The 25,543-nt window shown below is 43.9% G+C and overlaps 1 protein-coding gene across 1 annotated transcript in view; it reads left to right on the top strand.

The window, feature by feature from the left end:
* The window catches only part of PIK3C2G (phosphatidylinositol-4-phosphate 3-kinase catalytic subunit type 2 gamma), a 2,201,800-nt gene that overhangs the window by 1,132,903 nt on the left and 1,043,354 nt on the right, over nucleotides 1–25,543 (top strand). The window contains exon 14 of the mRNA XM_078674033.1: nucleotides 5,647–5,778. Within this exon, the coding sequence (XP_078530159.1) occupies nucleotides 5,647–5,778 (132 nt within the window). The remainder of the gene's footprint in view (nucleotides 1–5,646; nucleotides 5,779–25,543) is intronic.

Genomic DNA, 25,543 nt, shown 5'->3' on the forward strand with positions numbered 1-25,543 from the left:
AAAATAGCTCAAATCTGGACAAGGTGCTAAAACTGTGACTGGAGAGGTTTTTTCCAATCAAAATGCGTTTTTCTTTCACCATGTAATAAGAGTGTCATTTGATGTCTTCTTGGCTTCTAAATGCTTAGGAATTCCACCTTGCAGAATCTTATCTTTTGTGCAATATGCTTTGGGGACCCTTCCTCCTTTCCCAGATCTAGCTCGTCTTCTGGCCCGATTACTTCTGGTAACAGCTACAGGGCACCACTTCCCAAAACTATTTCACAGAATTCTATGGGGGTGGAGGGCGGGCCCTTTTTTCAGTGTCCCCAGCAAGTCCACCATCTGCTGTGCCCCCGAGTGATCAGGGAAGCTAGTGCCACTAGCCCTGGAGTCAGTCCACTAGTGTACAAGAAGAAGAAAGAGCCACTCTGAACCAGTCTATTTTTCCTCTTGTGAGGACCCACTCTTCTGGAAGTTTCTGGCCCCCCGCCGGGGTTTAATGTGCAGGGGAAGAGTTCTAGTATTTTCTCATTTCATGGAAGCAGCCAACAGACTGACGCTACCCCTTCTCAGTATTCTGATATTTTTCTAGATTGGAAAGTGATTTTCTGGAATGCCTCACCCATTACCTTAACTCTGCCCACCCTAGACTGATTTCTTTCTCTCAAGACCTCAAAAGGAATGACTAGTGACAGAGTTTTGCGTGCCTTCCGATTGCCCATGTGAGAAAGATATGTCCAGACTGGACAAAGAATGGAAGCTAATCAGCCAATGAAGATTTCTTCCTCACCTCATTCCTCATTCAGGTGAAAGCTAAGCCCCAAATGGGCTACTTATTTTACAAAAGGCTTCAGACTGCCAGCTGGTGAGCATAATAATTAAATGGGCCCATAAGGGTAGGTCAAAACTCATTAGGGCTGGTTAGGGAAATATCACATAGATACAAATGTAATAAAAATTCTTCTAGGTCAACAACGTAAAATCAATGGCTTTTCTATGATGAGCTATTCCAAAGTTATATTTAAGTAGTTTTCACTTTACCAAAATTGTAAATACAGTTAAATGCTACAAGGTTACACTTCAGTCAAAAGGAAAAAACATTTTGTTTAATTTTCCATTTAAATTGTAAGGCCTACATAGCTCCTATCGGTGACAGGTCTGCTTGAGCGCAGACACCATTCAAACAGACGTTTATAGTAAGGGGCCTTATTCATATCTGAGATTCAAAAACCAGGAGGTCAAAAATAAATAAACAAAACACACACTATACAATCCTCTAAACCTTAAATTACAACGTACAGGAATTCCACAAATCAGTTTGGGAAGATTTAGGCAGGTTCTTTAGATTAATACATCTGCATTTGCTAGAGGATGTGGCATTATGTGCTTTACCATCTTGAAGGAGGGCTTGTAGAAAGTGTGGCGCGCAGACATGTTTGAATCAGTAAGTCAAGCTAAAATGTTCTTACATCTCTACCAATGCATGTAGGTCTCTTTGGGGATTGGCTTTCTTTCAAATCTCCACACTGTGAGCATACTTCACATTGAGTACTGGAACACAGATTAGGTTGAAATAATAGGAGGGATCTGGGGACACTCATTGAGTAACAAACTGCCAGAATGATGTCCTGCATGCAAAGTGGGAGGGTCATTTGACAATCACAACTCTTTCCCATTGTGTCAAAAATAATTGTCTGCTGTCTTTGTGAAACATTTCTCAGTGGATGATTCTTCATATAAGATCTCTGGCTTGACTGCAATGCAAGACAGGGTAACTTCAAAATACTTTGCTCAGCTCCAACTGGCTCACAACCTGCGAGCCTGGCCCATGCTCAACCATAATGCTGTAATCAAAGCATGGTCACCTTCAAAACACTATAATGGCTTGGCTACTTGTCAAACAAACTAAATGTCCAATAGAATGTGCCTGGCGTATAACACTTTCTGCCCCTGGGCATTCCAGCAAATGGGAGCCTTATGTCCGCCTACCATAATCAATAGATACTCTACACTACAGTCAGAACATTTGGTGGCATATCAATACATGTCCAGAAATTTTAATTTTCATTATGATGCTACCTGCCTCCACACCTAGGAATTAAATTTTATTGAAGGGTCCAGGAAGCAAAAAGAATATACTTTTCCTCTGAAATATTGATTAAACATTTGCAATTGTGTCCGACTCTTCAATCCCTTATAACATGCACTTTAGTAAGGTTAGATGCCTTGGATTGACAATTCAGTTACCCATAGCCAGTTCATGACATTCTCGATCTCTGCAAAGTCGTTCTACTGTTTTCATTGCAGCTGCTTGGACTGTCACAAGTTGCCAAGGAGTACCACAGTTACTCCGCTTCTCCTACAGAAGTACTCCTAAAAACTACTTTTACAAATGCAAAGATAGCTCATGGTTGTTAGAAATTAGGTAATTAGTTGATAGGGTGAGAGTCACAGTTGAATAATAAACGCAATCCTTGTAAGGGTGAACCACTAAAGTCACTAAATAAACCTGTGCTTAACCCCCTGGTAGCTTGGCACAAAAGAAGTCAGGCTTAACTTAGAGGCGATGTATAAAGAATTTAAGCAGCACACAAACTATATTAGAGTGACAATATAACACAAGAAAAATCCCTGACCAATTTAGATATATAGAGTTCATTTTAATGAATAAACTGACATCAAAACAATTTATAATGGATCAGGTGAAAATAGTGCTGAAAAGCAAAAAAGCACCTCTCCTGACTATCAGGTCGCACTGGACAGAGTCAAAGCTATATGTTCAGGACAACCATGATGGGGAGTGGGTCAGATACAGGCTCTAGGTTTGCACTGATGGGGGGTTTAACTTCTCAAAGTCCCAGTCCATCCAAGGAGCCGCAGCTGGAATTTCGCATTGATGGGAGCTGTGAGGAGGTCGATGTTGGCATGAGGAGCAGGTCGCTGCTTGAGCTTTGTGCTGGTATTCAATATGGTTGTCTGCTGGCAGTGCAATGAGCTTGTCATTGCTGGAGCTTCGTGTTGGTAGGGAATGTGGTGGTTGTTGTGGTCATGGATGCTTGTTGCATATGCGAAGAGCAGGTCATAGTTGGGGCTTGGCATTGCCAGTCATTGTGGACTGTCATTTCTTGGTGCAAAGAATATGCTTCTCATTGAAAGATGGGCAAACCTCTGGATTTTAACCTGAAGTTCATGAGGAGTACACTCTAATGCCAGCCAAAGATCCAGGACCTGAGGGGGACCTCTTTGAGAGCAGTACTCAATCCAGCAATCCAGCAGAGGCCAGCAGCAGGGCTAAGGCAGGTCCTTTTGGTGCTGGTCAGCTGGGCAGTTACAAGGAGGCCTCTGAAAGCTTTTTGTGCCCCTGACTCAAACAGGTCAGTCAAGTGGCCATATTTGGCAGCATGTGTTAAAGGCAAGCAGGTCTAGTCTTCCTTCAGACAGCAGGCTAATCCTTCTGAATCTATCACAGGAGTGTTTTGATGAGCAGTTCTGATGGTTCTGTTATTATATCCATTGCCAGTCTGTGGGTGGGACATGCTTCCTTTGTCTAACCTTTCCTCTTTCCTGGATATGGCTCCAAACTGTCTTGGGTAACAAAGGCCAGGCATGCCTAGGTGTGAGCTGCATTTGTCAGTGGCGGGACAGGCAGCCATTAGAAGTCAGGAAGTGGGTGGGAATAACCCTGAGGTTACCCTTTGAAGCTCAACTCAGGAAGGCAGAGTACAACCTTCTCAGGAGAGGAACACTCTGCCCCACATCAAAGACTCTTTTGTCCCCATGTTTGTAAGGAGTACACACCACACCACACCACAGGAAAGGCATCCACAGTCATATGACCATGGCAGAAAACTCATTTGGTTTAGGCAGAAAAATACCAGCTTTCAACAAGTGGCATTTTCAGAATAGTAACTAAAAATACAAATTTACCATTATAGAGGGTATTCAATTAAAATTGAAATGAGTGTAAGAAGCAGTTCTATGTAAGTTCCCAAATTGAAGTTAAAACTTAAATGTAGTAAGGTAACCCAATGTTAGTCTAAGTGAGAGATAGCCTCACAACAGTGAAACATGATTCTTGGTGTTTTTCACTGCCAGGACATGTAAAACTGAAGTACACATGGTGTACTTTGTAAATACCATACACCCTTCCCTATGGGCCTTTAGAGCCTACCTTAGGAGTGACGTAAGTAATGAAAAGTAAGGTATTGGCGTGGCAAAAAAGATTTTTCCAAGCCAAAATGGCAGTTTAAAACTTGACTACAAGCTGCAGTGGCAGGTCTGAGACATGTTTTACATAGCTAATTTAGTGGGTGGCACAAGGGGTGCTGCAACCCATTAGCAGCATTTAATATACAGGCCCTGGGTAGGTGTAGTGCAAATTATTAGGGACTAACAAGTACATTCAAAATGACAATTAAGTGTAGGCAAATGTGACCATGTTTAAGAAATAGAGCAGAAGCACCTTTCAGCTGGTTAACCTAAAGATAAACAAATTCCTTAAAACAGGGGAGTGAAGGCAAACGGTCTGGAGGAACTACCATCCCGAGGATGTCAGGCCTAACAGCAGAAAGCGTTGTGTAATAGCTCTCAGTACAGACTGTATTTCACAATAAGGCATGGAAATGCTGTGTGATTTCCCGCAGTAATGCATACCTCTGAATTTATTGGAGTAATTTTTAGTCAGAACCCAGAAGTAGCACGTAGGCAACATTTACAAGCATGTTGCACATTCATACACTAGTCACAGTGGCTACTTTCTAAAGTACTGTAACATGATTGATTACCTAAAACATTTCACAGCAGGCTGCTCAGAGCCCACTTGGGCAGCATGATACAAGGTAAAATATAAAGTATCATTGTACTATCTGTTTGGTGCTGTTTTTATGTTGCAGTGATATATAGCCCGAACTTGACCCAGTGCCATTACAGCACTTTACACGAGGCACAGGGGCGTTACATAAGGTCAGATTGTTTGTTTTCTTCAGGCACAGGGAGATTACCTCGAACCTTATTACCCTCCGCGAAAGTCGGCAACTGTTACCATTAGGCCATATCTCCTCTCCTGCTGTGTTTGGCATCACTCCTTAAGGGGATTTTGTTCATCCTGCCTTGCTGTGTATCACTGGCATTGGGGTCAATATTGACAATAGATCTACTTATGTTTTCAACAAGAAAGACAAGGAGCATACTTGATGACCTGATCCTCAATGCCTTGCCATGTATCTGCCGCTAGAGGTTCCATCCACTGATCTTTTCCATGCCAACTTACTAGTTATCTGCATCCCTTGAACATGCGCTAAACTCCTGTTCTCACATACACAAAAATGCACCCATCAGGAAAGGAGCAACGCTACACAGCGACCCCAAGCCACATAATTTTCCCCATCCTCATCCTTCAGTGCTAGCCCTTTTCAAGCCCTCTCTAGATCTACAAAGCTGCAAAAAAAATGTTTTAGACCCTTCCTTACTCCTTTCCTGGATGAGCATCACCTTTACAACGCATGCTTTTTCGGAATATGTTTATCGAATGTCGAACGACATTTTGACTCGGGCCCTGCAAAGCTAAAGTAAGCCAACATACTAACCGAGTCTAGCAATAAAACTGCGGAAATAGAATCAACATAGAGCGATTATAAGACGATCTAACATATGTTTTTTTCACAGAATCGACTTTCCGGTACATGTACAAAGCCTTCCTCTTGAAACGATGCTGAATCTAAAGCTGTATGGGACTGGAGTGAACACAGAGACTGCGCACATCCTGGGATGGACATGTCTGCCTCTTTATCAAAACCAGTAGGTAACATTGTTTTAATAATGTGTAAGTGTGTTGCGAGATTGAAGCTTTAAATGCAAGTCCAATAGAAATTCTAGCTTCACTTATAGACTTGTTATTATTTCTATCATGACGCTATGCGAAAGGAGCCGCCAAGTCTACAGCTCCCACGGTGCCGCCCTGTGACACATGGCGGCATGCATACCCGCTCGGCCACACCGTGGGCAGCCGCAGTCACACTGTGAGCTGAAAACCCTCGCAGGGAGGGAGATTCCTGCTCTGGAGTGAACGCGCTGACAGTCGGGCTTTCATTAAAATCTGCCAAGTTACTGGACAGTGGCGCCAGATGTAATGAAAGGCGCACTTGTATAGGGCATTTGCGATCCCAAGGGTATACTGGCACTTAGATTACCAATCAGCCACTGCGTGTATCTAAACTGAGATAGGCAAGGAAACAATCTAGTTTTCAGTTCCTTCCTGAAGAGTGACAAGGTATTCAATTGTCTGATCTCCGGTGGCAGAGCATTCCAAAGTCTGGATGCTGTAAATCTAAAGGATCTGCCACCCATTTGAGCTTTATTAACTTGGGGAACACAGACCAGACTAGCAGAGGAAGAGCATAGGTGTCTAACAGGGGAGTACCATACAAATTTCCTTTATAAATAAATCCTACTCCTCCCCCTCTTACATTCAGCCTGGGTTTATGGCAGATTTTAGAACCTGGGGGGCAGACTAAGCTCAACTCGACTTCTCTGTCTGCTCGTGTCCAGGTTTCTGTAAGAAATAGGACATCGAGGTTATGATCTTCTAATAATATATACATCGCCAGGTAATGTTTAGCCAGGGATCTAACATTGATCAGTCCACAATTAAGGGTCTCTGACATGGCTTTCTTAAGGAGAGTCTTACCACTTTCATTATTCATGGTCCTATCCTTCCGAGTGTCAAACCGGATAAGCTCATCTCTAGAATAGACCAAACGAGAGGCAGTGGGAGCAGCATAGCTGGCGCTGAGCGCGTCCGGGCGCAGACAGGCTTGCCTTTGGCGCGCCTCACGCTTGCATCTCATTTGTTTAAATGTGGAGAATGCAAATGAGCAACTAGAAAGCTACCAAATATGGCAGTGCTTACAGTGACTCGCTCTCACAGAGGAGTACACCAGCACATCAAGGGAGTGTTACGGGAAAGTGACTAAGTGCAACAGGACCAAGTATGTACAACAATAAGTAAAAAAGTTTCCTATAAAATGATTTTTTTTTTTAAAGTAACACAATGCCCAACCAACACGATAAAAGAAACAGTTATATTTTTAAAAGTTACAGCGATTTGATGTCTCAGCTATCACTGTGAAACAAGCATCGGGTAATCTTATGACTAACTGCGCGCTTGCATCTCGTCCGTTTAAATAGGTAGAATGCAAATGAGCAACTAGAACGCTACCCAAGTGGCAGTGCTTCCGGTGACCCGGTCTTACAGACGAGTACACCAGCACATCAAGGGAGCGTAACGGGAAAGTAACAAAAGTTACAGCGATTCGATGTCTCAGCTATCACTGTGAAACGCGCAGCTCCTTGTTGTCGTTGGATAGTTTAGGCAAAACCGCTGTAACTTTTTAGGCAGAGCAACAAAGGGTCGAAAGCCCCCCTCGCCAAGGCCACGGCTCTTTCTCCCAATATGCTCTCACAATGATTAGCAGTTCTGAGAAGCTTTGTATGTGGAATTCTCCTCACTGGTAGAGGTGCAAATGGAGTTTGGGCTGATAAAGCAGTCCTGGGCGACAACATGCTCATTCCATTAGATGTGCTATAAATGTAAGCTGGTAGATGAAAATTTGCTGGCATCACGAGTTTGGGAGAAAATAAACAAACAAGACTTTAGAGTAACTCTCGACCGGTTTCTTTGAAGTTTTATAATGACTTCAAGCTACTAACCTATGGGAGGTCCGGTCATCACTCATTGTGTTTTATGAAACAGCTTAACAATATGACCAAGACGCCTTCACTATAAGAGGATAAATCCATCTTTGTAGAGAGGGCTTACTGTTGGAAGGTCATTAACACTGAGGGCCCAATTATGACTTTGGCGCTGAGAAACCCGGCCCGCATCGCCAAAGCCTTGGTCAGACCGTCCGCCAGATTAAGAGTTTCCTCCTGTCTGGCTGGCTTTGTTTTTGATGTTTCCATTGCGGTTCCGTGAAAATGGGCTCCCCAATGAGAATGCCAAAAACAGTTCCTGCACGTCCTGGACTGAAACGTTCATGCCGTGCAGGAACTGATGGGCATGTACACAGGGGGTGCATGTTGTGCTCCCCTGTGTGCAACCACAGGGCATGAGGCACCAGGGGGCCCTGAATGTACCTCTTTGTTTCCTTGTCGCTACAGTTTTAATGGCAGTGGGACTGCAATGAGAACATGGCAGAGAGGAAACTAGTAATATGCCTGTCAGGACCACCACAGTCTCTTGACCTCCACAACACCGCCAGGAAATGGCAGTTCCAGGGTGAGAGCAGCAGAGCTGTGACAGTCCCAATGCCCATATTGTAATAGTGTTAGAGCAAACAAATGATGGACGGAATGCTGACAATGCAAAACATTCTCCCTCTTCACCCCAGTTTAGACCCAGCAGTTTGAGCAAGGGTCCCACGTCTTGGCATACCCATCCCACTTAGGGCAAAAAGTGTTACAGCCAACAAATGATGGACAGAATGGGATTATCAGGGGTTGTCCTAAATTGGTTTGCCTCATTTCTACACAACAGAACTCAAATAATTAAGGTTAACCAATTCTTGTCCATTACCACTCCTGTCACTTTAGTGGTCCCACAGGGGTCCACCTTATCACCTACTCTATTTAACCTGTTCATGGAGCCTCTAACCAAAATTCTGTAATTTTATAATGTACAATACCACATGTATGCAGACAACACCCAACTATACCTTAAAATCTCCTCCCCTGAGGATTTCCGGCTATTCAACACAGCTCTCCAAAACCCCCAAAACTGGCTAACCAGAAACCACCTTAAACTCAACAAGCTCAAAAACGAATTTCTCTTAATTGCCCCACCAAAAAGATCCCTTGACATCGAAGATTGGATGAAACACCTAACAGTTTTCAACTGCATTCCACACATTATAGATTCCACAAGACAACTAGGAATTACACTTGACAAAAATCTCAACATGCAAGAGCACATCAGCTCAGCCACCAGAGGAGGAAACTCCCAAATGAGTATTCTAGGAAAAATAAAACCCTTCCTCCCCTGCAAAGACCTTACATAAGCGGTGCAAGCGCTAGTTATCCCCAGATTAGAATATGGGAGTGCTACCTTATGCCACAATTGAGGTTGGCTCCACTAAGGGCATCCCTTAACTCTGCCGCAAGGCGTATCACTGGATCGAAAAGGTACAGCCACATCACTCTAGATCTGAATGCACTAAACTGGCTCCCTTATGAGGCAAGGATTCAGATGAAAATAGCTTGCATGACCCACAAAGCCCTACACTTCAATACACCGAAGTACTTAGCAGACAAACTGGAACTGTCCGGCGGTGGCAGATCATCTAGAAGCACCAGTACTTTACTGATGAAACTTCTAAAATTTCAAAAAAATAAAACCTACAACCGAGCCTTCTCTGAATTGGCCCCTAGAATCTGGAACTCTCTGCCCCCTGAAACCAGACTCATCCCTTCAACCACTTCATTCAAAAAAGAAGTCAAACTGCTTTTAATGAACAAATCTCTACCTTGAACCCACAAACTTATTCTCTGGATACTGACCTGACCAGCTGTTCTCCAACCAGGGCTTGCACGCCGTCTAAGTACTCACTGTTTCACTCCTGATTGCAAAGGACATTGTCATCGTTTATGTTTCTTGGTTATCTATTTTCTACTTATTGAACTAATTTGTAAAGTGCTCTGATACCCTGTAGGGTCAAGTTCCGCGCTATATAAAACTTTATAAATAAAATAAATAAATAAAATGCTGACAATGCAAACATTCAAAAGATCTGGGTTAAATCCATTGTTAATTTTCCCCCAATGCCACCCCTGTTTGGACCCAGCCATATGCAAATCAGTCTTGACCCTGTGCCCTATGGGAACAGTCCAGACGGAACTGCCAGGCCAGGTCCTCCCCGGACCGGAAATAAGCATCCTGGGACCGGTTTCAGGGTATGTCACCCTTCTTCAGCCAGGCTAGCCTGAATCCAGTGGCACAGTGAGCAATGGACCCACGTCTGGGCATACCCATCCCACTTGGGGTGAAAAGTGTCAGCATTCCGTCCATCATTTGTTTGCTGTAAGACATATCGAAATAGGGCAGTCGTGAGACTGCCCCTGCCACGTGGACCGCTAAACTCATATTCAGGTTGTTACTTTGTTCATGGGTATGTGCAACACATAAAATCACAGTTTGAGTCTCCGACTAGGCAATCCCCAGATGCTGGATATGATGCCACACTGGGTACAAAAAACACAGGTATGATAACCTGCAGGTGGTGTGGCTTGGCCAAAGAGTCTATGTTATTATCTGCAGTTGCCCGGCAATGCTGATAGAACAAAGAGAAACGCTACGAGGCATATACAATCATTTCCAGTTACGAACATGTAAACAAGCCCTTAGTACAGCACTTAACCATGAGCACACTCATTTAAATGTGCGGTTGGTAAAGTATATGGTAGCATTCATTGCTAAGGTAATAGCACTGGAGGACCAGATAGAATATTATGACTCATGAATATCATGGTAACTGAACTGATTCTCCTGACACCAAACAAGCAGAGCGTATAAAAATGTATTTTCATGTCAAGTTTTAATGATACCATACACACTGGAAGCCATATAATCAAACTGTAAAAGAATTTGCAATCGTATCCAGTTTTAATCACATTTAAGCTAGTAACCGGCTCATAAATTAAGAGCGAATTGGAGGAAAATCTTGACATTGTTTCACACTGTCACTTTAGTACCCACATGTTCAGATTGCAAGATTTGAATTATTTAGTGTAGTTTTTTTTAGATTAAATTATTTTCAAATATGTCTTGTTTTTCCATCTCGTTTTAATCATAATAAGTGTATGACATTCAAATCATAATCTGTGTATGTGCAATGGTTTTCATTACCGATGCACTTTATAAATACATTTGAAACTTGTATGTGGAACTCCTCTATTTCTGATTTGCCGCTCCCACTCTTTCAGTGATTATAAACCCTATTTATTTTCACATATTATGTTCTTATACCTTTTTATGACTGGTCTTGCCAACCTAGTGTTTTCCAAAACTAATATACAGATATACATATATTTACAGGGGCTCTCAATCAACACTATTTCCCCATTGGCCTGTTCGGATCTCACTCAAGTTATGCTCCGTCCCACGGGAGCACCAAGTGTAGATCAACAGACCAGCCCACTCCAGCCATTGGATGCGTTCACTATGATAGATTACATTAGGCACCTGCAATGTATACAAACACAGAAAAAAATGTGTTTCCCCAAATTAGAACTTTTTTAACACTTCCAGTGTCTGTAGTCCCTATGTGTATTAGTATGTCATCAACTATTTCAATAACACTCAATTTATGGTAAGATTCAATGTTGACTCCTCATTTTAAACCAGTGTTGGGGTTTATATTTATCCTTTGGAAAATTAGAACAAGTTATTTAAGTTGTTATATGCAATTTTTTAGGTTGAAACTGACAGAAAGTCCTTAAGGTCGGACTCCATCTCAAGTATATATTGGTTCACAGACGCTGCCTTCTTTCTTCACTTACGCAATGGAAGCAACCATATTCCCTGATTCATGCAGAATCATTGTCATTTCTGCCTTTTAACTCAGATGTCGACAGATCTTATCTGTATAGGAACTATGATAGCGTCAACGTCGTCATTTACAGATACGAAATACAGATTTGTCTTGTTCAAAGGTCTGCTCCTCATCATTGTTCAGGTTAAATAAGAACACATACCGACAAATAACCAAAATAATGTAGTCTCAATTAACATCTTTTTGCTTATATGTGTATGGTACGCACACTTTGATACACATAATCTGTGCCAAACATTCCTAAATTTATGTAAGAAATTTCAATTTCTGATAAGATTTAGAATATAAGGTCTGCCACTTGACCACTTGTCAATAGAGGTTCTTCACCCAGATTATTGCCTGTGATTCTGCCAGAGACGGTCACACAGTCTGCCAGACCACTTCACAGATTATACATATCTCATGAAGAATAAAGCTGATAAAGCCCCAGAGGAAGACCGACTGACTGCTACTGCAGTGTTTTTTTGCCCTTTACAGGGAACACATCCTTCACTCCTCTATTGATAACAACAGCCTTTATTGTAAACAAGCTGTGCAGTGAGTCTCTTCTCCCTAAGAAACTCTGGATTGCAAGTTGCTCTGCCTTTCTTGCTCTCATCGTATAGTGCATAGAAGTAGGCATTAGGGTGTTAGGTTCTAGATAATACTTTAAATGACATTTTAATAATGCTGAAAATGTTAATTTCATTCTTGTTATTTATAATGTGGCTTGCTGCTGTTTTTATGATATTCTGTATAGTAGTTTTAGCTGTACTGAGAAATAGATTGTCCCTGTGGCAATAAATACATTTAACGTAAAAGTGTTTATTCTTCTTAGTACAGTGTGTGTGATACTGTGAATAATGAAACAAGGTTTTTTGCTGTTTCTACGATGCCCCTGATCCTTTTATGGGAATCTTAGTAACCGAAAATCAATACTTCTATGTCAATTCCACATTGAATAGTGTTTTTCTGGACTACAATAACTTGTCTTTCACATTTATTGCTGGTGCATTGAACCAAGTTCCCACGTGTCACAGGTGGGTGGGAAGGCACCTCTTGTAGAGTTATATCAAAGCCTAACAAAACAAAGACCCCCCCCCGCCCCCAGGGTTGTCATTGATATATTCACTGGAAAAAACAAAGGTTACTGTAATGTTATAGGTAGGTGTGATAAAAAGATCTGCAAAAAAATAGCACGCTTTCCTGTCTCTGGGAACTTGTCCATTCGGTTGTTCAGCCTAGTGATGCATTTGTCGGATGCTATTTGTTTACATTTCCTAAAACTGGGATTCATGGGATGGAGAGTTCTCGGTACACTAGAGGTGTATGATGCATATTTGTGCCATGGCCAATGCCGTGAGAAGCCATCTAAATTGTTGTTTAGTGATGCCCGGCATTGGGCAAAATCATGAATTTGGATCATTTGATGTTTTGTGGGTGCTCTGTAGAGTACTGTTTATTTTCATGTTGGTTGCAGAAGCCCAGTAGGAGGTCAACTTGGGACATTATCATAGTAAGATAACTGTGTCCCCCTCCAGGGACCTGCACCATCAACATGTTGCTGTCTGAAGCAGCAAGGATCCACACAGTTGACAGGGTGTCTAGTGCTACGAATGCAGTATTTTGAAGTAGCTAAGTTTTAGTCTTGCTTCCCTAGGATGGCCATCATGTGTGGCCAGCAATTCTGCCCAATCATTGTTAGAGTATAGGATACATATTCTTTCTGACCACCAAAATATTACAGTGATTGTGCCTCTGGTTTAGCCTATTGAAAGTCCATTAGTATCTGGTAGAGCTCAGACACCATCCCCTTATGTGCATCCCATTTCTGTAGCTATCTAGTAGTGGCAAGGTTTCGAGTACCATTGGGCGAGGCCAAACACTCTCTGTATGCAATGTTGGAGTTTCTGGTAGTCCTAAAAGGAGTGTGATTGCAAGTTGAAATAGGTCTGCATGTCTTCAAAGGACTTAGTGTAGTCTGTAATCAGGTCAGAAATGTAGCTGACACCTTTAAAGCTCAGGGCATTGCAAAAGGGTTCTTTACCATCAATTAGTACTGATGTGCTAGAGCACAGGAAAGCGTGGAAGTGAAAAGTAGGATGTACTTTTGGGAGTGCTAGAGCTTTCTGCCAAGCATAATTGATGGTGCCCAACACTGGATGGGTGGAGAGGAGACTGACAGGGTCATAGGTGTAGAGAATGTTAATCCCACCAAGCCAGCCGGTTAGAGCCGCTCCCACTGGGTCTAATTTTTGAGTATCCAAGGAGGTATGCAAAATATATCGAAGGGGTATGAGTTGGGACAGCAGCCAGTAGTCCATGACAATAGGGAGTCTAATGCGCCGTTATTGTTTGCTGCATGAAGTTTGTCAAGTTGCAGCAGTGGCTTGCTCCCTCCTCATGGAAATGTTTTAAGAGGTTTTTCAATAGCCAGCAACAGCTGGGTTGGTACGAGGAAGGGGATCACGAGGAAGTGGTAGTTAAGTCAATGTAAGACATTCATTTTAAGCAGCTGAGTCCAGTCCCAAAGAGTGCCGGAGTTGGGCTCAGCGGTTGAGATATTCTTTGATGTTTGCTTATAGGGGTTCCAAATTGTTCTCTACCATGTTATTTACCCTGGGGAGACCATGCTACCTAAGTATCTTAGAGTGGTGGGGGACCGTAGGAGCAGATGTATGCCGACCAGCGGTAGCCATGTGAGCTATCGGGGCATGACTTCACATTTGTACCAATTCACTTTGTATTCTGACAAACATGATGAATGGGAAATACATGCTGCCAAGGCTTCCAAGGAGGATATCTGGTTAGAAAGAGTACCAGGATGTTGTCGACATATAATGACACTTTGTGAATCCCACCCGGGGTCAGTATGCTGTGTAGGTCTTGTGAGTTTTGCATTGCAATCACCAGCCATTCCAAGGTGGGGATAAACAGTTGAGGTGAAGAAGCCAACCCTGTCTTGTTGCTCTGTGGATATTTAAGGGCGTTGCAAGCCACTCTCACAGTTGGGTGTGTGTAGAGTTTTTTGGCCCAGATGACAAATTAAAATCCTATGCCCATGAGGTGGAGCACCTGGAACATATAGTCCCACAAAACCCTGTCAAATTCCTTTTTGGAATCATGAGAATCTACTGTTTTGTTTTTGTCATTACATACCTGCTAGAGGACATGAGATAGGGCTCAGAAGTGTAACAGGGAAGTACTGTGGAGAATTAATCCCACTTGATCTTGGTGTATTAATGTGGAAATTATTCGTAGTAGCTGATTATTCAGCAGTTTGGCCGGAATTTTGATGTCATTGTTAAGAAGAGAGATCGGCCTATAGTTTTTACAGTGCAAGGGGTTGTTTCCAGGTTTTGGGATGAGTAGAATTGTAGCACTGTTCACTCTGCCAGAATGCTGGGTGGGGCATGGAGTGTTTCTGAGAAAACTGTACAGAGTTTAGGGTCTAGAAGGTCCTTGTGCATCTTATAATTATTCAGCTGTTGCTGTTGTATCGGGGTAAGTCTAGGGAGAAGGTATTATGTCAGGAATGACTCTCTATCTGTTGGGATGCTGGTAGTTTCTGAGGTGTCTAAGGTCAGTATTAGGTTCTAAAAGTCTCAAGTATGTCTAAGGGCTATATGCTGTTAGTGTGGAGGATTGCTGGTATAGTGCAAGAGGCCTCTTGTTGGCAGTCCTGCAGGGCCAGGAGTCAACCCACTTTCTCCCCCCACTCGTTGTGATGCTATTTAAGATGGAAGAGGGAAGCTTCCGCTCCAGTGGTGTAGAGTGCGTTAAGACAGTGGTTAGCCTGCAGCAGGGCTCTCTGTGTGACCGGTGTGGTGTGGTGCAGTGCAGTATTGAGTTATGAGTATTTAGACCTCTAGTTCCAATTTGCACTTGGTCTGAAGTGCCTCACGTTTCTTCCTATATCCCACACTATGTCTCCCCATTTTGCCACTGTTTCCACCTCCAAGAGAATACTCTGGGACACTTCTGTCTCATTGTTGAATTCTCGAAAATTCTAGAGGGGGTCACATAGGCTACATTTGTCCGACGGCATCTTGTTGTGGAACATGTTCAGTAAATTCAGTCTCTATTCACTGTGTCTGGGAAGGTCTCAGGACCACCAGGTCAAGACACATCTGCACAGCATCATGGTCAGAAAGTGTTGTTGATTTAATGTGGTAACCTGTAGGTGGCCTAGTAGGGTTGGAGAAAGGAGGAACCTTGACTGTGGATACTGTGTATGCTGGATGTTAAAGTGTAATCCTAGGAAGTGGTGTATACCAGCTTCCAGTGGTCTAGCAATATGAGGCCAGCCATCAGGCCCATGAGGAGTCCTCTGTTCATAAGCATTTTGGGAGAGAGCATGGTATTGTGGTATAGTCCCTACAAATACATTGAATCTGCACATTTGTAGGTAACATAAACTGCGGGATTGGTGTCTAGACTGATTGTGAACATCTTAAAAAGATATGTCAGTCAATAGATCAGCTAGCACGCGGTGCCACCATAAGCCCCCTAACCTTACCAAGGAGCAAATAGTTTCTGGCAACTATCGAACATGACAATCCTTGATCCTTAAGAGGTTCTGGAAAGAGTACAGTACTTTTCGCTCAGTCAATCGTGCTCACTTAGTCTCAGTAAGATACACAGAACAAACATTGAGGAAGTTTTCAATAAGTATGCATTGAACTAGCGTCATTTTATTATAAAACATGTTTGCTGGGACAATCATTAGGCAGAAGCAAGTTTAAAAGATTGCAAGCACCAACAGAGTAAATAAAAGGTAGAATTCTACAATGGTGCTAAAACAGTGAATATATGCAGGCGTATAAATATGACAGTAATCAAGGGTACTCCTACGGTACAACCCTACCTAAGTGTACCTAGCATGTATGTGGTTGTAAAGCCAAGAATCCCCTAGGAAAGAGCCAACCCCATTACCTGATGGGGAAGAATGAGGGACCCCGTCTTGGTCACAAGTTGGACACCCCGCAAGGGATGTCAGACCACTGCGTGCTGGAGCATCTTCATGCAGGGACCTCGGTGTCAGCACCTTCAGTCTATTGAGGGAAGGTATGGTTCTTTTATACCATAAAGTTGCCTTGGGTGCCTACCACAATTCATATGTTGTGAGCACAATTATGTAAATGAGCCTAAATCAATACCTGCAATAATACATAGTAGTTCTATCGCCCTGGGGTGAAAATGTGCATGACTTTTATACTGAGTATGTTAATCCTGTTATGTACGTCATGTACAGGGGACTTTTCTAAGAATCCTCATGCATAATAAATGAGGCTAGTTTCAAAGAAACTGATCTTTGTTTATTCAGCACATAACTGGGTAACAGGTCAGTTCTAGAACCGTTATGCCGAGCATGGTAGGACAAATGTAGGTGTAAGGTTGTTTGCTACTTAGGCCTAGTTTGGGGTACATAACAGCATAACGTGTTTATGTATGGGTCTTGTACCAAGTTCCAGTCCCCCCTTAAGGTTTTATTGTGAGAGCCTTGGTTCAGGATATGAGCCATGTCCGCAAAGATCTCTCTTTGTGTGTGTGTCTGGTATATGCGGAGCTAATCAGAAGGATCTGGTCATAGAAAGAGACTTCAAGAAGGATATAGTGGCCATTGGGATTTCGCCAGATTTTACACACCTTTAGTAGGAGGATTTTTTCAATGAGTATGGCAACCCAGCCTTTGCAGTAGAGGTTGTTAGTATGGGTTCCTCCCGACCCAAGGTGTTACTTGTGTGGTATTCTAATCTTAAATATGCCATATGGAGTTTCTGGATTTCCGTGTCTGTGAGGTGAGACTCCTGTAGCTAAAGAGTGATATGGGGTCTGTGCCATGTATCTTAGCATATGAGGAGGCAAGTCGAGGTGCATAAACGGCAGTACTGTTGTTACCCTTTGGGGAGGAAGAGAGGAGGTTGCAAGTTATGCAGGAAATTCCCTGGTGTGTCCAAGTGGTAAGTATGTGCAAGTTGCTCCCCAGATGTGCAGTCTGAATGGGCCCTCAAGTCTTTTTGGGAAGGGTTGTTAGTAGGGGGGGCTTCTGCAATGAATGTGGGGGCTTAGTAAGTGGGGAACAGGGGAAAAGTGGACCAACATGGGTTGGCAGCTATTCACAGTGTTCAGGTGGTGGTGTGGGGTAAGAGGTGTGGTATGCCTGGTAGAGATCTCCATGAAGACTTAGTGTGAATATGAGTCTGGTCTGGCAGTACGTAGGGTGTCAATGAGATGTGAGGGAGGTTTCCAGCCATTATCATGGGTGATGGGAGTTCTCTCGTCATGCAAACAGAGTAATGCTGATTTGGATGGTACATTTTTTTCGATCATTGAGGAGAGTTGGGTTTCAAGAAGATGTAGACTTGTCTCACGTGTGCAAGTCTTTACTGAGTTGCTGTGATTTTGGGATACCAGATCCTTGTTTGGTGACTTCTCCAGTCTATGACTTTCCTTTTCTGAGGTGCAGTGCTGGATAAGGCAGGTCCAGTCTGGTTGAGGTGGTAATTCATTTGTGTTGCCCCCAACATCCATCTGATTGGGCGTCAGTGACTACAGGTATCCCCACATTTGCCAGGCTCCCAGAATTCCATTGTTTTGGTTTTGAGTTTATCAGCAAAGTCTCTAGGTTTAAGTCCATATCCAATGCTCATGCATTTGAGCTGGGGGAGGAGGGGAGTTGCTGGCAACTGCGCCTGAGGCAAATTTTGCAAGATATAGATTCTGTGTGTTTCATGGAGAAATTTACCGTTTTGTCTCGCCTCAAAGTTTGCTCTGACCTGCTGGTGCCGTAAAAACAGGCAAAAATTAATCACAAACCTGCCTGATCATGTGGAAGGCAAGACCAAATGTGATGGGCTCTTTGAAGCTCCAAGGGAAGAATGAAGGAGAGCTTTGAGATGAGTGTACTGTCTTGACCCTGTGCCTCATGGGAACAGTCCAGACCGAACTGCCAAGCCAGGTCCTCCATGGACCGGAAACAAGCATCCTAGGACTTGGCAGTTCAGTCTGGACTGTTCCCATGAGGCACAGGGTCAAGACTGATTTGCATATGGCCGGGTCTAAACGGGTGGCATGGTGAGCAAAATAATGATGATTTAACCCAGATCTCTTGACTGGGGGTGAATGTTTGATTTGTTCTGCATTCTGTCCATCACCTGTGTGTCTTTTGTTTTCTCTCCCTAAGTGTGTAGGGTACGGCCAGACGTGGGTCCCGGTCTCACTGTGCCACTGGATTCAAGCGAGACTGGCAGATGAGGGGTTATGCCCCGAAACCAGTCCCAGGATGCTTGTTTCCCATATCCAGAGAGGACCAGGCTTTTTTTAAATCTCTTTATTTATCATTTTCTGACATATACACAGACTGAATATAATACCTCACTGCAATAGCGGGTCAATTGCCATCAACATATCTGCATTATGACATTGTGTACATATTCAATCAAGGAATGGAAAGAGGTAGGTCCCGAGTATATACATTTATAATTGTCCCGTGATCTTTTCCCTCACATCAAGCCATGTCTTATTCATCATTTCTGCATCCATAATGTGTTTCCTAGAGTCCATTTAATGTTCTATTTTGATGTGCTATATTCAGCCCACCCTGGTCGGCACTATACTAGCTGATTGTTGTGCAGGAGAAGGTGAGTGTATGCCAAGTAGGTATTCTTTAAGCGGACCCCAAATGTCTTTCGGCTCAGAGGTAGGAGGCTGCATTGTGGCATAGAGTTCACAATAGGTGTTGCAGAAAGTAAGATTAGATAGTCAAGTGTTCGTCATAGTGGGGACTCTACTGCCCACTTGAGTGCTGTCTCCCATCTAGCCAACAAGAGAGCTAGAGCAATAAATTTGCGTAGGTTCTTCGGCATGTTATACACAATACCCAACAGGGAAACCTCAGGCGAGGGGTCTTTCGCCAAGTGTGTCATCAGGGAAATTAGGCCAAAGATAGCCCGCCAAAAGTCCCCAATCTTAGGACAATTCGACGCCAGGTGGGCAAAGTCGGGCTGTGGACTACCACATTTTAAACAACTGTGAGGGCGGTTGGGGTCTACGGCGTGGAGTTCACAGGTGTCATATAAGCCCTCCATAATTACTTAAAGTGTATTCATGTATGCGTGCTGTTGAGAGATACCTTTCTAGTCTGTGTGCAGGGAAATGTCCACTGGTCGTCTAATATTGGGTGTCCTAAATCCCGCTCCCACACTTCCCAAATCTTAGCATCATGGCGTGGGACAAGGGCTACGCTAGCCTCATAAAGCTTTGAAATTAATTTGTCCCCGCTTGCACTAGCAATTAAATGCATCAGGGGAGGAAAGGACTCGGGCTCAAGTGGATGCTCCAGGCCTTTGGCGCGGAGTGCTCTGTGGACTCTGCTAAACACGAATTGGTCCATAAAAGACGCCCCACTAAAATACCCCCCCACCTCCTCAGTACTGGTGAATACATGTCTGTCTGGGAGCAGGTCACCGAACTTGGTCATGGAATAGGATGTCAATGTGAGCCAGACTAGTTTCTCCTCAGTGATGGAAATCCATTGATTATTTGCAATGGGTATTTCCGAGGAGTAGAGGGTGGTGCCCCCTATGACTCGCAACAGTTTACACCATGCCCAGTTAGTTGTTGACACTGTCTGAATGTCACAGGGGTCCCCTGGGAATCCCTAAGGTAGGACAGCATGCAGGGGGGTCAGAAGTGCAAGATCAGCCTCTGGTCTACAATAGGGAATACAAGCATCTGGGTGATACCAGGAGTGTGTGACGCTGCACTGTGCAACTAGACAATAAAGCCTAAAAACTGTTTCGCCTAATCCTCCCCTCTCATATGGTAGGGTCATAGTTTCCCAACGGATTCTAGGTCTCTTACCGCCAAATGCCAGCCTAATGAAGTGTGTCTTGAGGGTGTCAAAAAACCTATTTGGGAGTGCAATAGGGATATTATGGAAAAGATGCAAGAACGTAGGGAGCACAGTCATCCTCATTAACGCGATTCTGCCTGCCAGCTATAGCGGGAGTTTCAACCAACGCCCAATCTGCATCTCTAGATTATGTAAAGCAGGCCCATAGTTCTGCAGAATAATCTGTTCCGTGTCCTGATGAATCTGGATTCCTATATATCTGACTGACTCTTCGCACCATGTCAATAGGAATTCGCAATTCCATCTTGCGGTGCCAGTCATCAGAGGGAGAATCTCGGACTTACTCCAATCTATACCCAGTCCCGAGTAGCTACTGAACTGGATTATCTCTCTGATGAGTGGATCCAGGTTTACTTGGGGGCAGCGGACATACAATACAATATCATCCGCGTAGAGTGAGACTAGAAGCAGGCTGTGTTGAACTGGATGCCTCTATGTAGGTGCTTTTCCTGAAAATACCTAACCAGGGGGTCAAGGGCCAATAGGAAAAGCAGCAGGCATAGTGGCCACCCCTCGTGTAAGAGCGAACGAAGGGGACAACGTGCCATTTAAATGGAGTCTAGCGGAGGGAGCTGTGTACAGTAAAGCGGTAAGGTCGATGAAACCCTTGGGAATACACAATTTTCCCATCACGTCCAGTATAAAAGGTCACTCCAAGGTATCAAAAGCCTTTTCTGTGTCCAATAGGAATGCAGCGGCTGGCACTTCTGCTGCAGCTCTGTGTAGAACTACAAACAGTATACGCAGATTCAGCGCAGTTGATCTATGGGGAAAGGGATGACCATGCTTGGCAGTTCAGGCTGGACTGTTTCCATGAGGCACAGGGCAAGACTGATTTCCATATGGCTGGGTCTAAACTCGGGTGGCATGGTGAGCAAAAGAAAAATGTATTTAACCCAGATCTTTTGACTAGGGGTGAATGTTTGATTTGCTCTGCATTTTGTCCATCACCTGTATGTCTTTTGTTTTCTCGCACTAAGTATGTCCAGACATGGGTCCTGGGCTCACTGTGCCACTGGATTTAAGCTAGCCTGGCTGATATGGGGTGATGCCCCGAAACTGGTTCCAGGATGCTTCTTTCTGGTCCAGGGAGGACCTGGATTGGCATTTTGGCTGGCCTGTTCCCATGAGGCACAGGGTCCAGACTGATCTGCATATGGGTGGGTCTAAACTTGGGTGGCATGGAGAGCCAAAGAACAATGAATTTAACCCAGATATTTTGACTGGGGGTGAATGTATGATTTATTCAGCATTCCATCCATTTGTTTGTGTAGAACATTTCTCCCTAAGTAGGATGGGTATGCTCAGACGTGGGTCCCTTGCTCACTGCGCCACTGGATTCAAGCTAGCTTGGCTGATGAAAGATAATACCCAGAAAGTGGTCCCAGGATGCCTGTTTCCGGTCAAGGGATGACCTAGCCTGGCAGTTCGGTCTGAACTGTCCCATGAGGCACAGCGTCAAGACTGATTTGCATATGGCTGTGTCTAAACTGGGGTGGCATGGTGAGCAAAAGAAGGATGGATTTAAACCAGATGTCTTGACTGGGGGTAAATGTATGATTTATTCAGCATTCCGTTCATCATTTGTTTGCGTAGCACAAGGCAGAAGGGGCACACAACAACACCCGCCTCGTACTGTCAACCACTAGTTGACCAGCGAAAGAACCAGTAGTCATGGCACTTGTGAACAATATACCATACAACTTTGTAATAGACACAGGAAGGGCAAGGTCATGCCTAAGGAAATGTATGGCCCCCTTATCGAAAAAAAACATGGTTATAAAGGGTTTGTCAGGTACTGTGTCAAGTATCCCCTTCACAAAATTCCTCAAACTGATGGTAGGAGGGATTTGAGTGAGAGGACAGTAATTATATTCCCCCTCATTCTCTACTAATCTATTACAACGGGATGTGCTAGCCAAACTAAGAATGACCATCTAGTTTACTCACAATGGGACCATGGCCTGCTTTTCCTCATGGGCTCCCATCCAAGGATCCATAGTATTGAAACACCATCTCATCACAAGTATACGAGCAAAGACACCACCTACCAAGCAGACTACCTTCACTGAGGTGGTCTTGGCATACATGGGAGCACTCTTGGTTGTCGGCAAACTCATTCGCCAGTGGACACGTCACATGCACTGCCTCCTAGCTGAGACAGTTAAAAGGACAAAAACATTTGGAATTAGCAGGTTAGTTAAGGAGGAAGTGAGTCATGATTATACTACACACACACACACATCCACTGGGTCTCCTGTGACAAATCAAGAAACTGGGACAAGGCATGTGAGGGCATTGGCTGTAATGGCTAGATCCCATGCACCAGGCAATGCCACAGCCATGACATCTCCACTCACCTGGGCGCTGGGAAGACAAGGTTACTTAGTGTGATGGGTGTATCTGCCCTGCCTAAGGACCCCTCTCAGCAGTCACATGCTATACCTGAACACATAGCTATCGTACAGAAAGCTGCACACAAGGAAGACGGAAACCCACCTTAAGGAAATATACCCGCTTATCACATGGAATGAAAGGCTGAGTATGAGATGAGTGGGCAAACAACCCCTACCCCCACTCGGTGGCCCACAAAGACGATCCGGAAACAGGACAAGCCGAGAAACACTGCTAAATTGGTCCAACACAAATTGAAAACGAGTGCAATGGATGGGCGGCATTGCCCACTATCGTGCAAATGGCACCAGTCTTAAAGGGGGCTCCAGCGTAAAACCCCAGAGGGTTTCAACCTAACTAGAATGGCAGAGGCCAGGGAGGGTGGCAGCAAACAGACCTTAGGGAATATTACTATTGCCACAGGATGGGACACCTGACAGACAGATGGCAGTTAAAAGCATACCATGGATAGAGATCGATGGGCCGGTGTCAGCCACCACAAAGTCCTAATCCACAAAACCAAGCCCAGGGAAACCCGAAAAACACCTATTATTTAGCCAGAGGTAGGCCAGTCAGCTGCCGCATCTCGCAACTGGGATCATATAGTTGGATAAACACGTGGCAACAGCAACTGCAGACAGGGAACTCAGCTCAACAGGATTCGGGGCATCAGTCTCGGCTGGGAGGGGTAACTGTGGGAAACTAATGCCTTCACACAAACACAGAGTCCAAATGCGAAGTAAGATAAAACCCCAGTGTAAAATACCACCCATTTACCCATATCCCAAGAATTAACTGTATCAAATTCAGATACTGGCTGCTGGAGGTTTCCTTCCCCGCACGAATGTTGCTACAGGTGCCAGATCGCTGCTGCAGATTGTGATAGAATCCTGATAGACAGTTGTCGCTTCAAGCACGGGTGTGAATATACCCGTTGCGTGACATGTTTTTATAAGACAGATTTGATGCGCACTTGTAAACTTGTGTACAGGCAGGATACTCCTTGAGGGATTGTCGCTATCTCCCATTCGCTGAGCTACCAAAACGTGTATGGTAGCCAATATTAATAGCCTAACAGAATATCTTGAACCACTTAAAGATGGAGGAATCTCTTTGAGGTGTAGATGGTTGACAACCGCCTAACTATTGATGAATATCACACTGAGATTTTAACTTGTTTTAAGGTATTGATGATATACAGAGCCTGTTGGCAGTAGTGTTTCTGAATTCCAGTGGGTATTGGACTCTGGAGATTCAAACTCCCAGAACTTACAGATGTTTTCTTTGATTGGGACTTTTTAATATAACTTTTCCTGAAGAAGGTGTTGGCCAACTATTAGCACCCACCGAAACGTGCCGATGCTTTTATGAGAAAACCGTGTGAAATCTATGGTGACAATTGTTTCTAATCACAGCATTTTCGCAGATCAAGTACAGCTATTACAATTGATCCTCGTACGATTTACTGGCTTTCTTTTGTGATAGGAATTAGTTTTTCCTTGTATGTCCCCAATTACTTTTTGGTGTAATTAATTTCTGTATATTAATGTTTTATATGTATATACATGTTTTATTTATAGAACTTACACCACAGTTTACAGAGAAAGAAGGACAACTTGTCCTTTCAACCTATGGCTGGAAGTGCTATACATTTTTTATGTACTGTGATGTGCACAGTGTTTTTAATCATTTTTAATTATTAATAAATGTGTTTATATTTCCAGATTTGCAATTTACTAGATAATTTATTCCTGTTCTACTGCAGCCCTTGTACCTACAGCTATACCACTGTTGAGAGGTGGATTTGTGTATAAGTGTTGTGTGAAGTGTGCATCTATCCAAAGGGGTTTCTTTTTTTACTTTAATTGTTTCAAAGCCAAAAGAAGGAACAATGAGACATCGTTGGGAATAAAATATTTTACATGCATCTGGGGATTCAGAGCTGCTACGTGTGTTCTGCCAATTGGGTATGCTCACTAAAGTTCACCATTAAGGGGCCTGCGGAGCCAAGGTCCCACTCTGCTGCTGATCTCCAGGGCAGGGCTAGCTGGCCACGCCCCAGGGGGAGGGCAGTCCCATGAGGGGGCAGGGTGGCTCCCAGACCAAGTACTTAAAAAGCAGGCACCCAGGTTCCCGCATCCGGAATCAATAGGAATGGGTGCCAATAACCAGGTTGAAAAGTCCCCATGTTTCTTTCATGACATTGGAACATTCCCCTCAAAAACTAGAAGCCTCTGACTAGATGGAGGGCCTCATTCAATTCTGAAACAAAGCTGTCCTCAAGTGATCGTATCCAGGATTCCCATACACCTGGGATAACGAAGATCCCACAACCTCCTCAACACACACACATGTCAATAAGTTGTGAGGAGCCTGCATGGCGCTGAGTCTGTTGAGAGGTTTGTCAGGTTAGACGCATGTCCTGGAGTTGCGAAGCAGTCCTGGTCAAGTCTGCATTCCCTATGCAAATTTGGCAAGTGTTCTTGGCCTTGGCCCAGGGCTCCTGACGTTCTTATGATCATGGTGATGTTTTCTGTTCTTTCCTTTGTGTTTTTCGAATATCTGAAGTCTGGTCACCGTGCCCTACCCCTCCAAAATAAGAGGCAGGAACACATCCACTAGTTGGAACTTCCTAGTCACAAGCTAGGAATTGCATTTCCAAGCATGA

The sequence above is a fragment of the Lissotriton helveticus genome, chromosome 1_1 (genome assembly GCF_964261635.1).
Source record: "Lissotriton helveticus chromosome 1_1, aLisHel1.1, whole genome shotgun sequence".
Classification (NCBI taxonomy): Eukaryota; Metazoa; Chordata; class Amphibia; order Caudata; family Salamandridae; genus Lissotriton; species Lissotriton helveticus.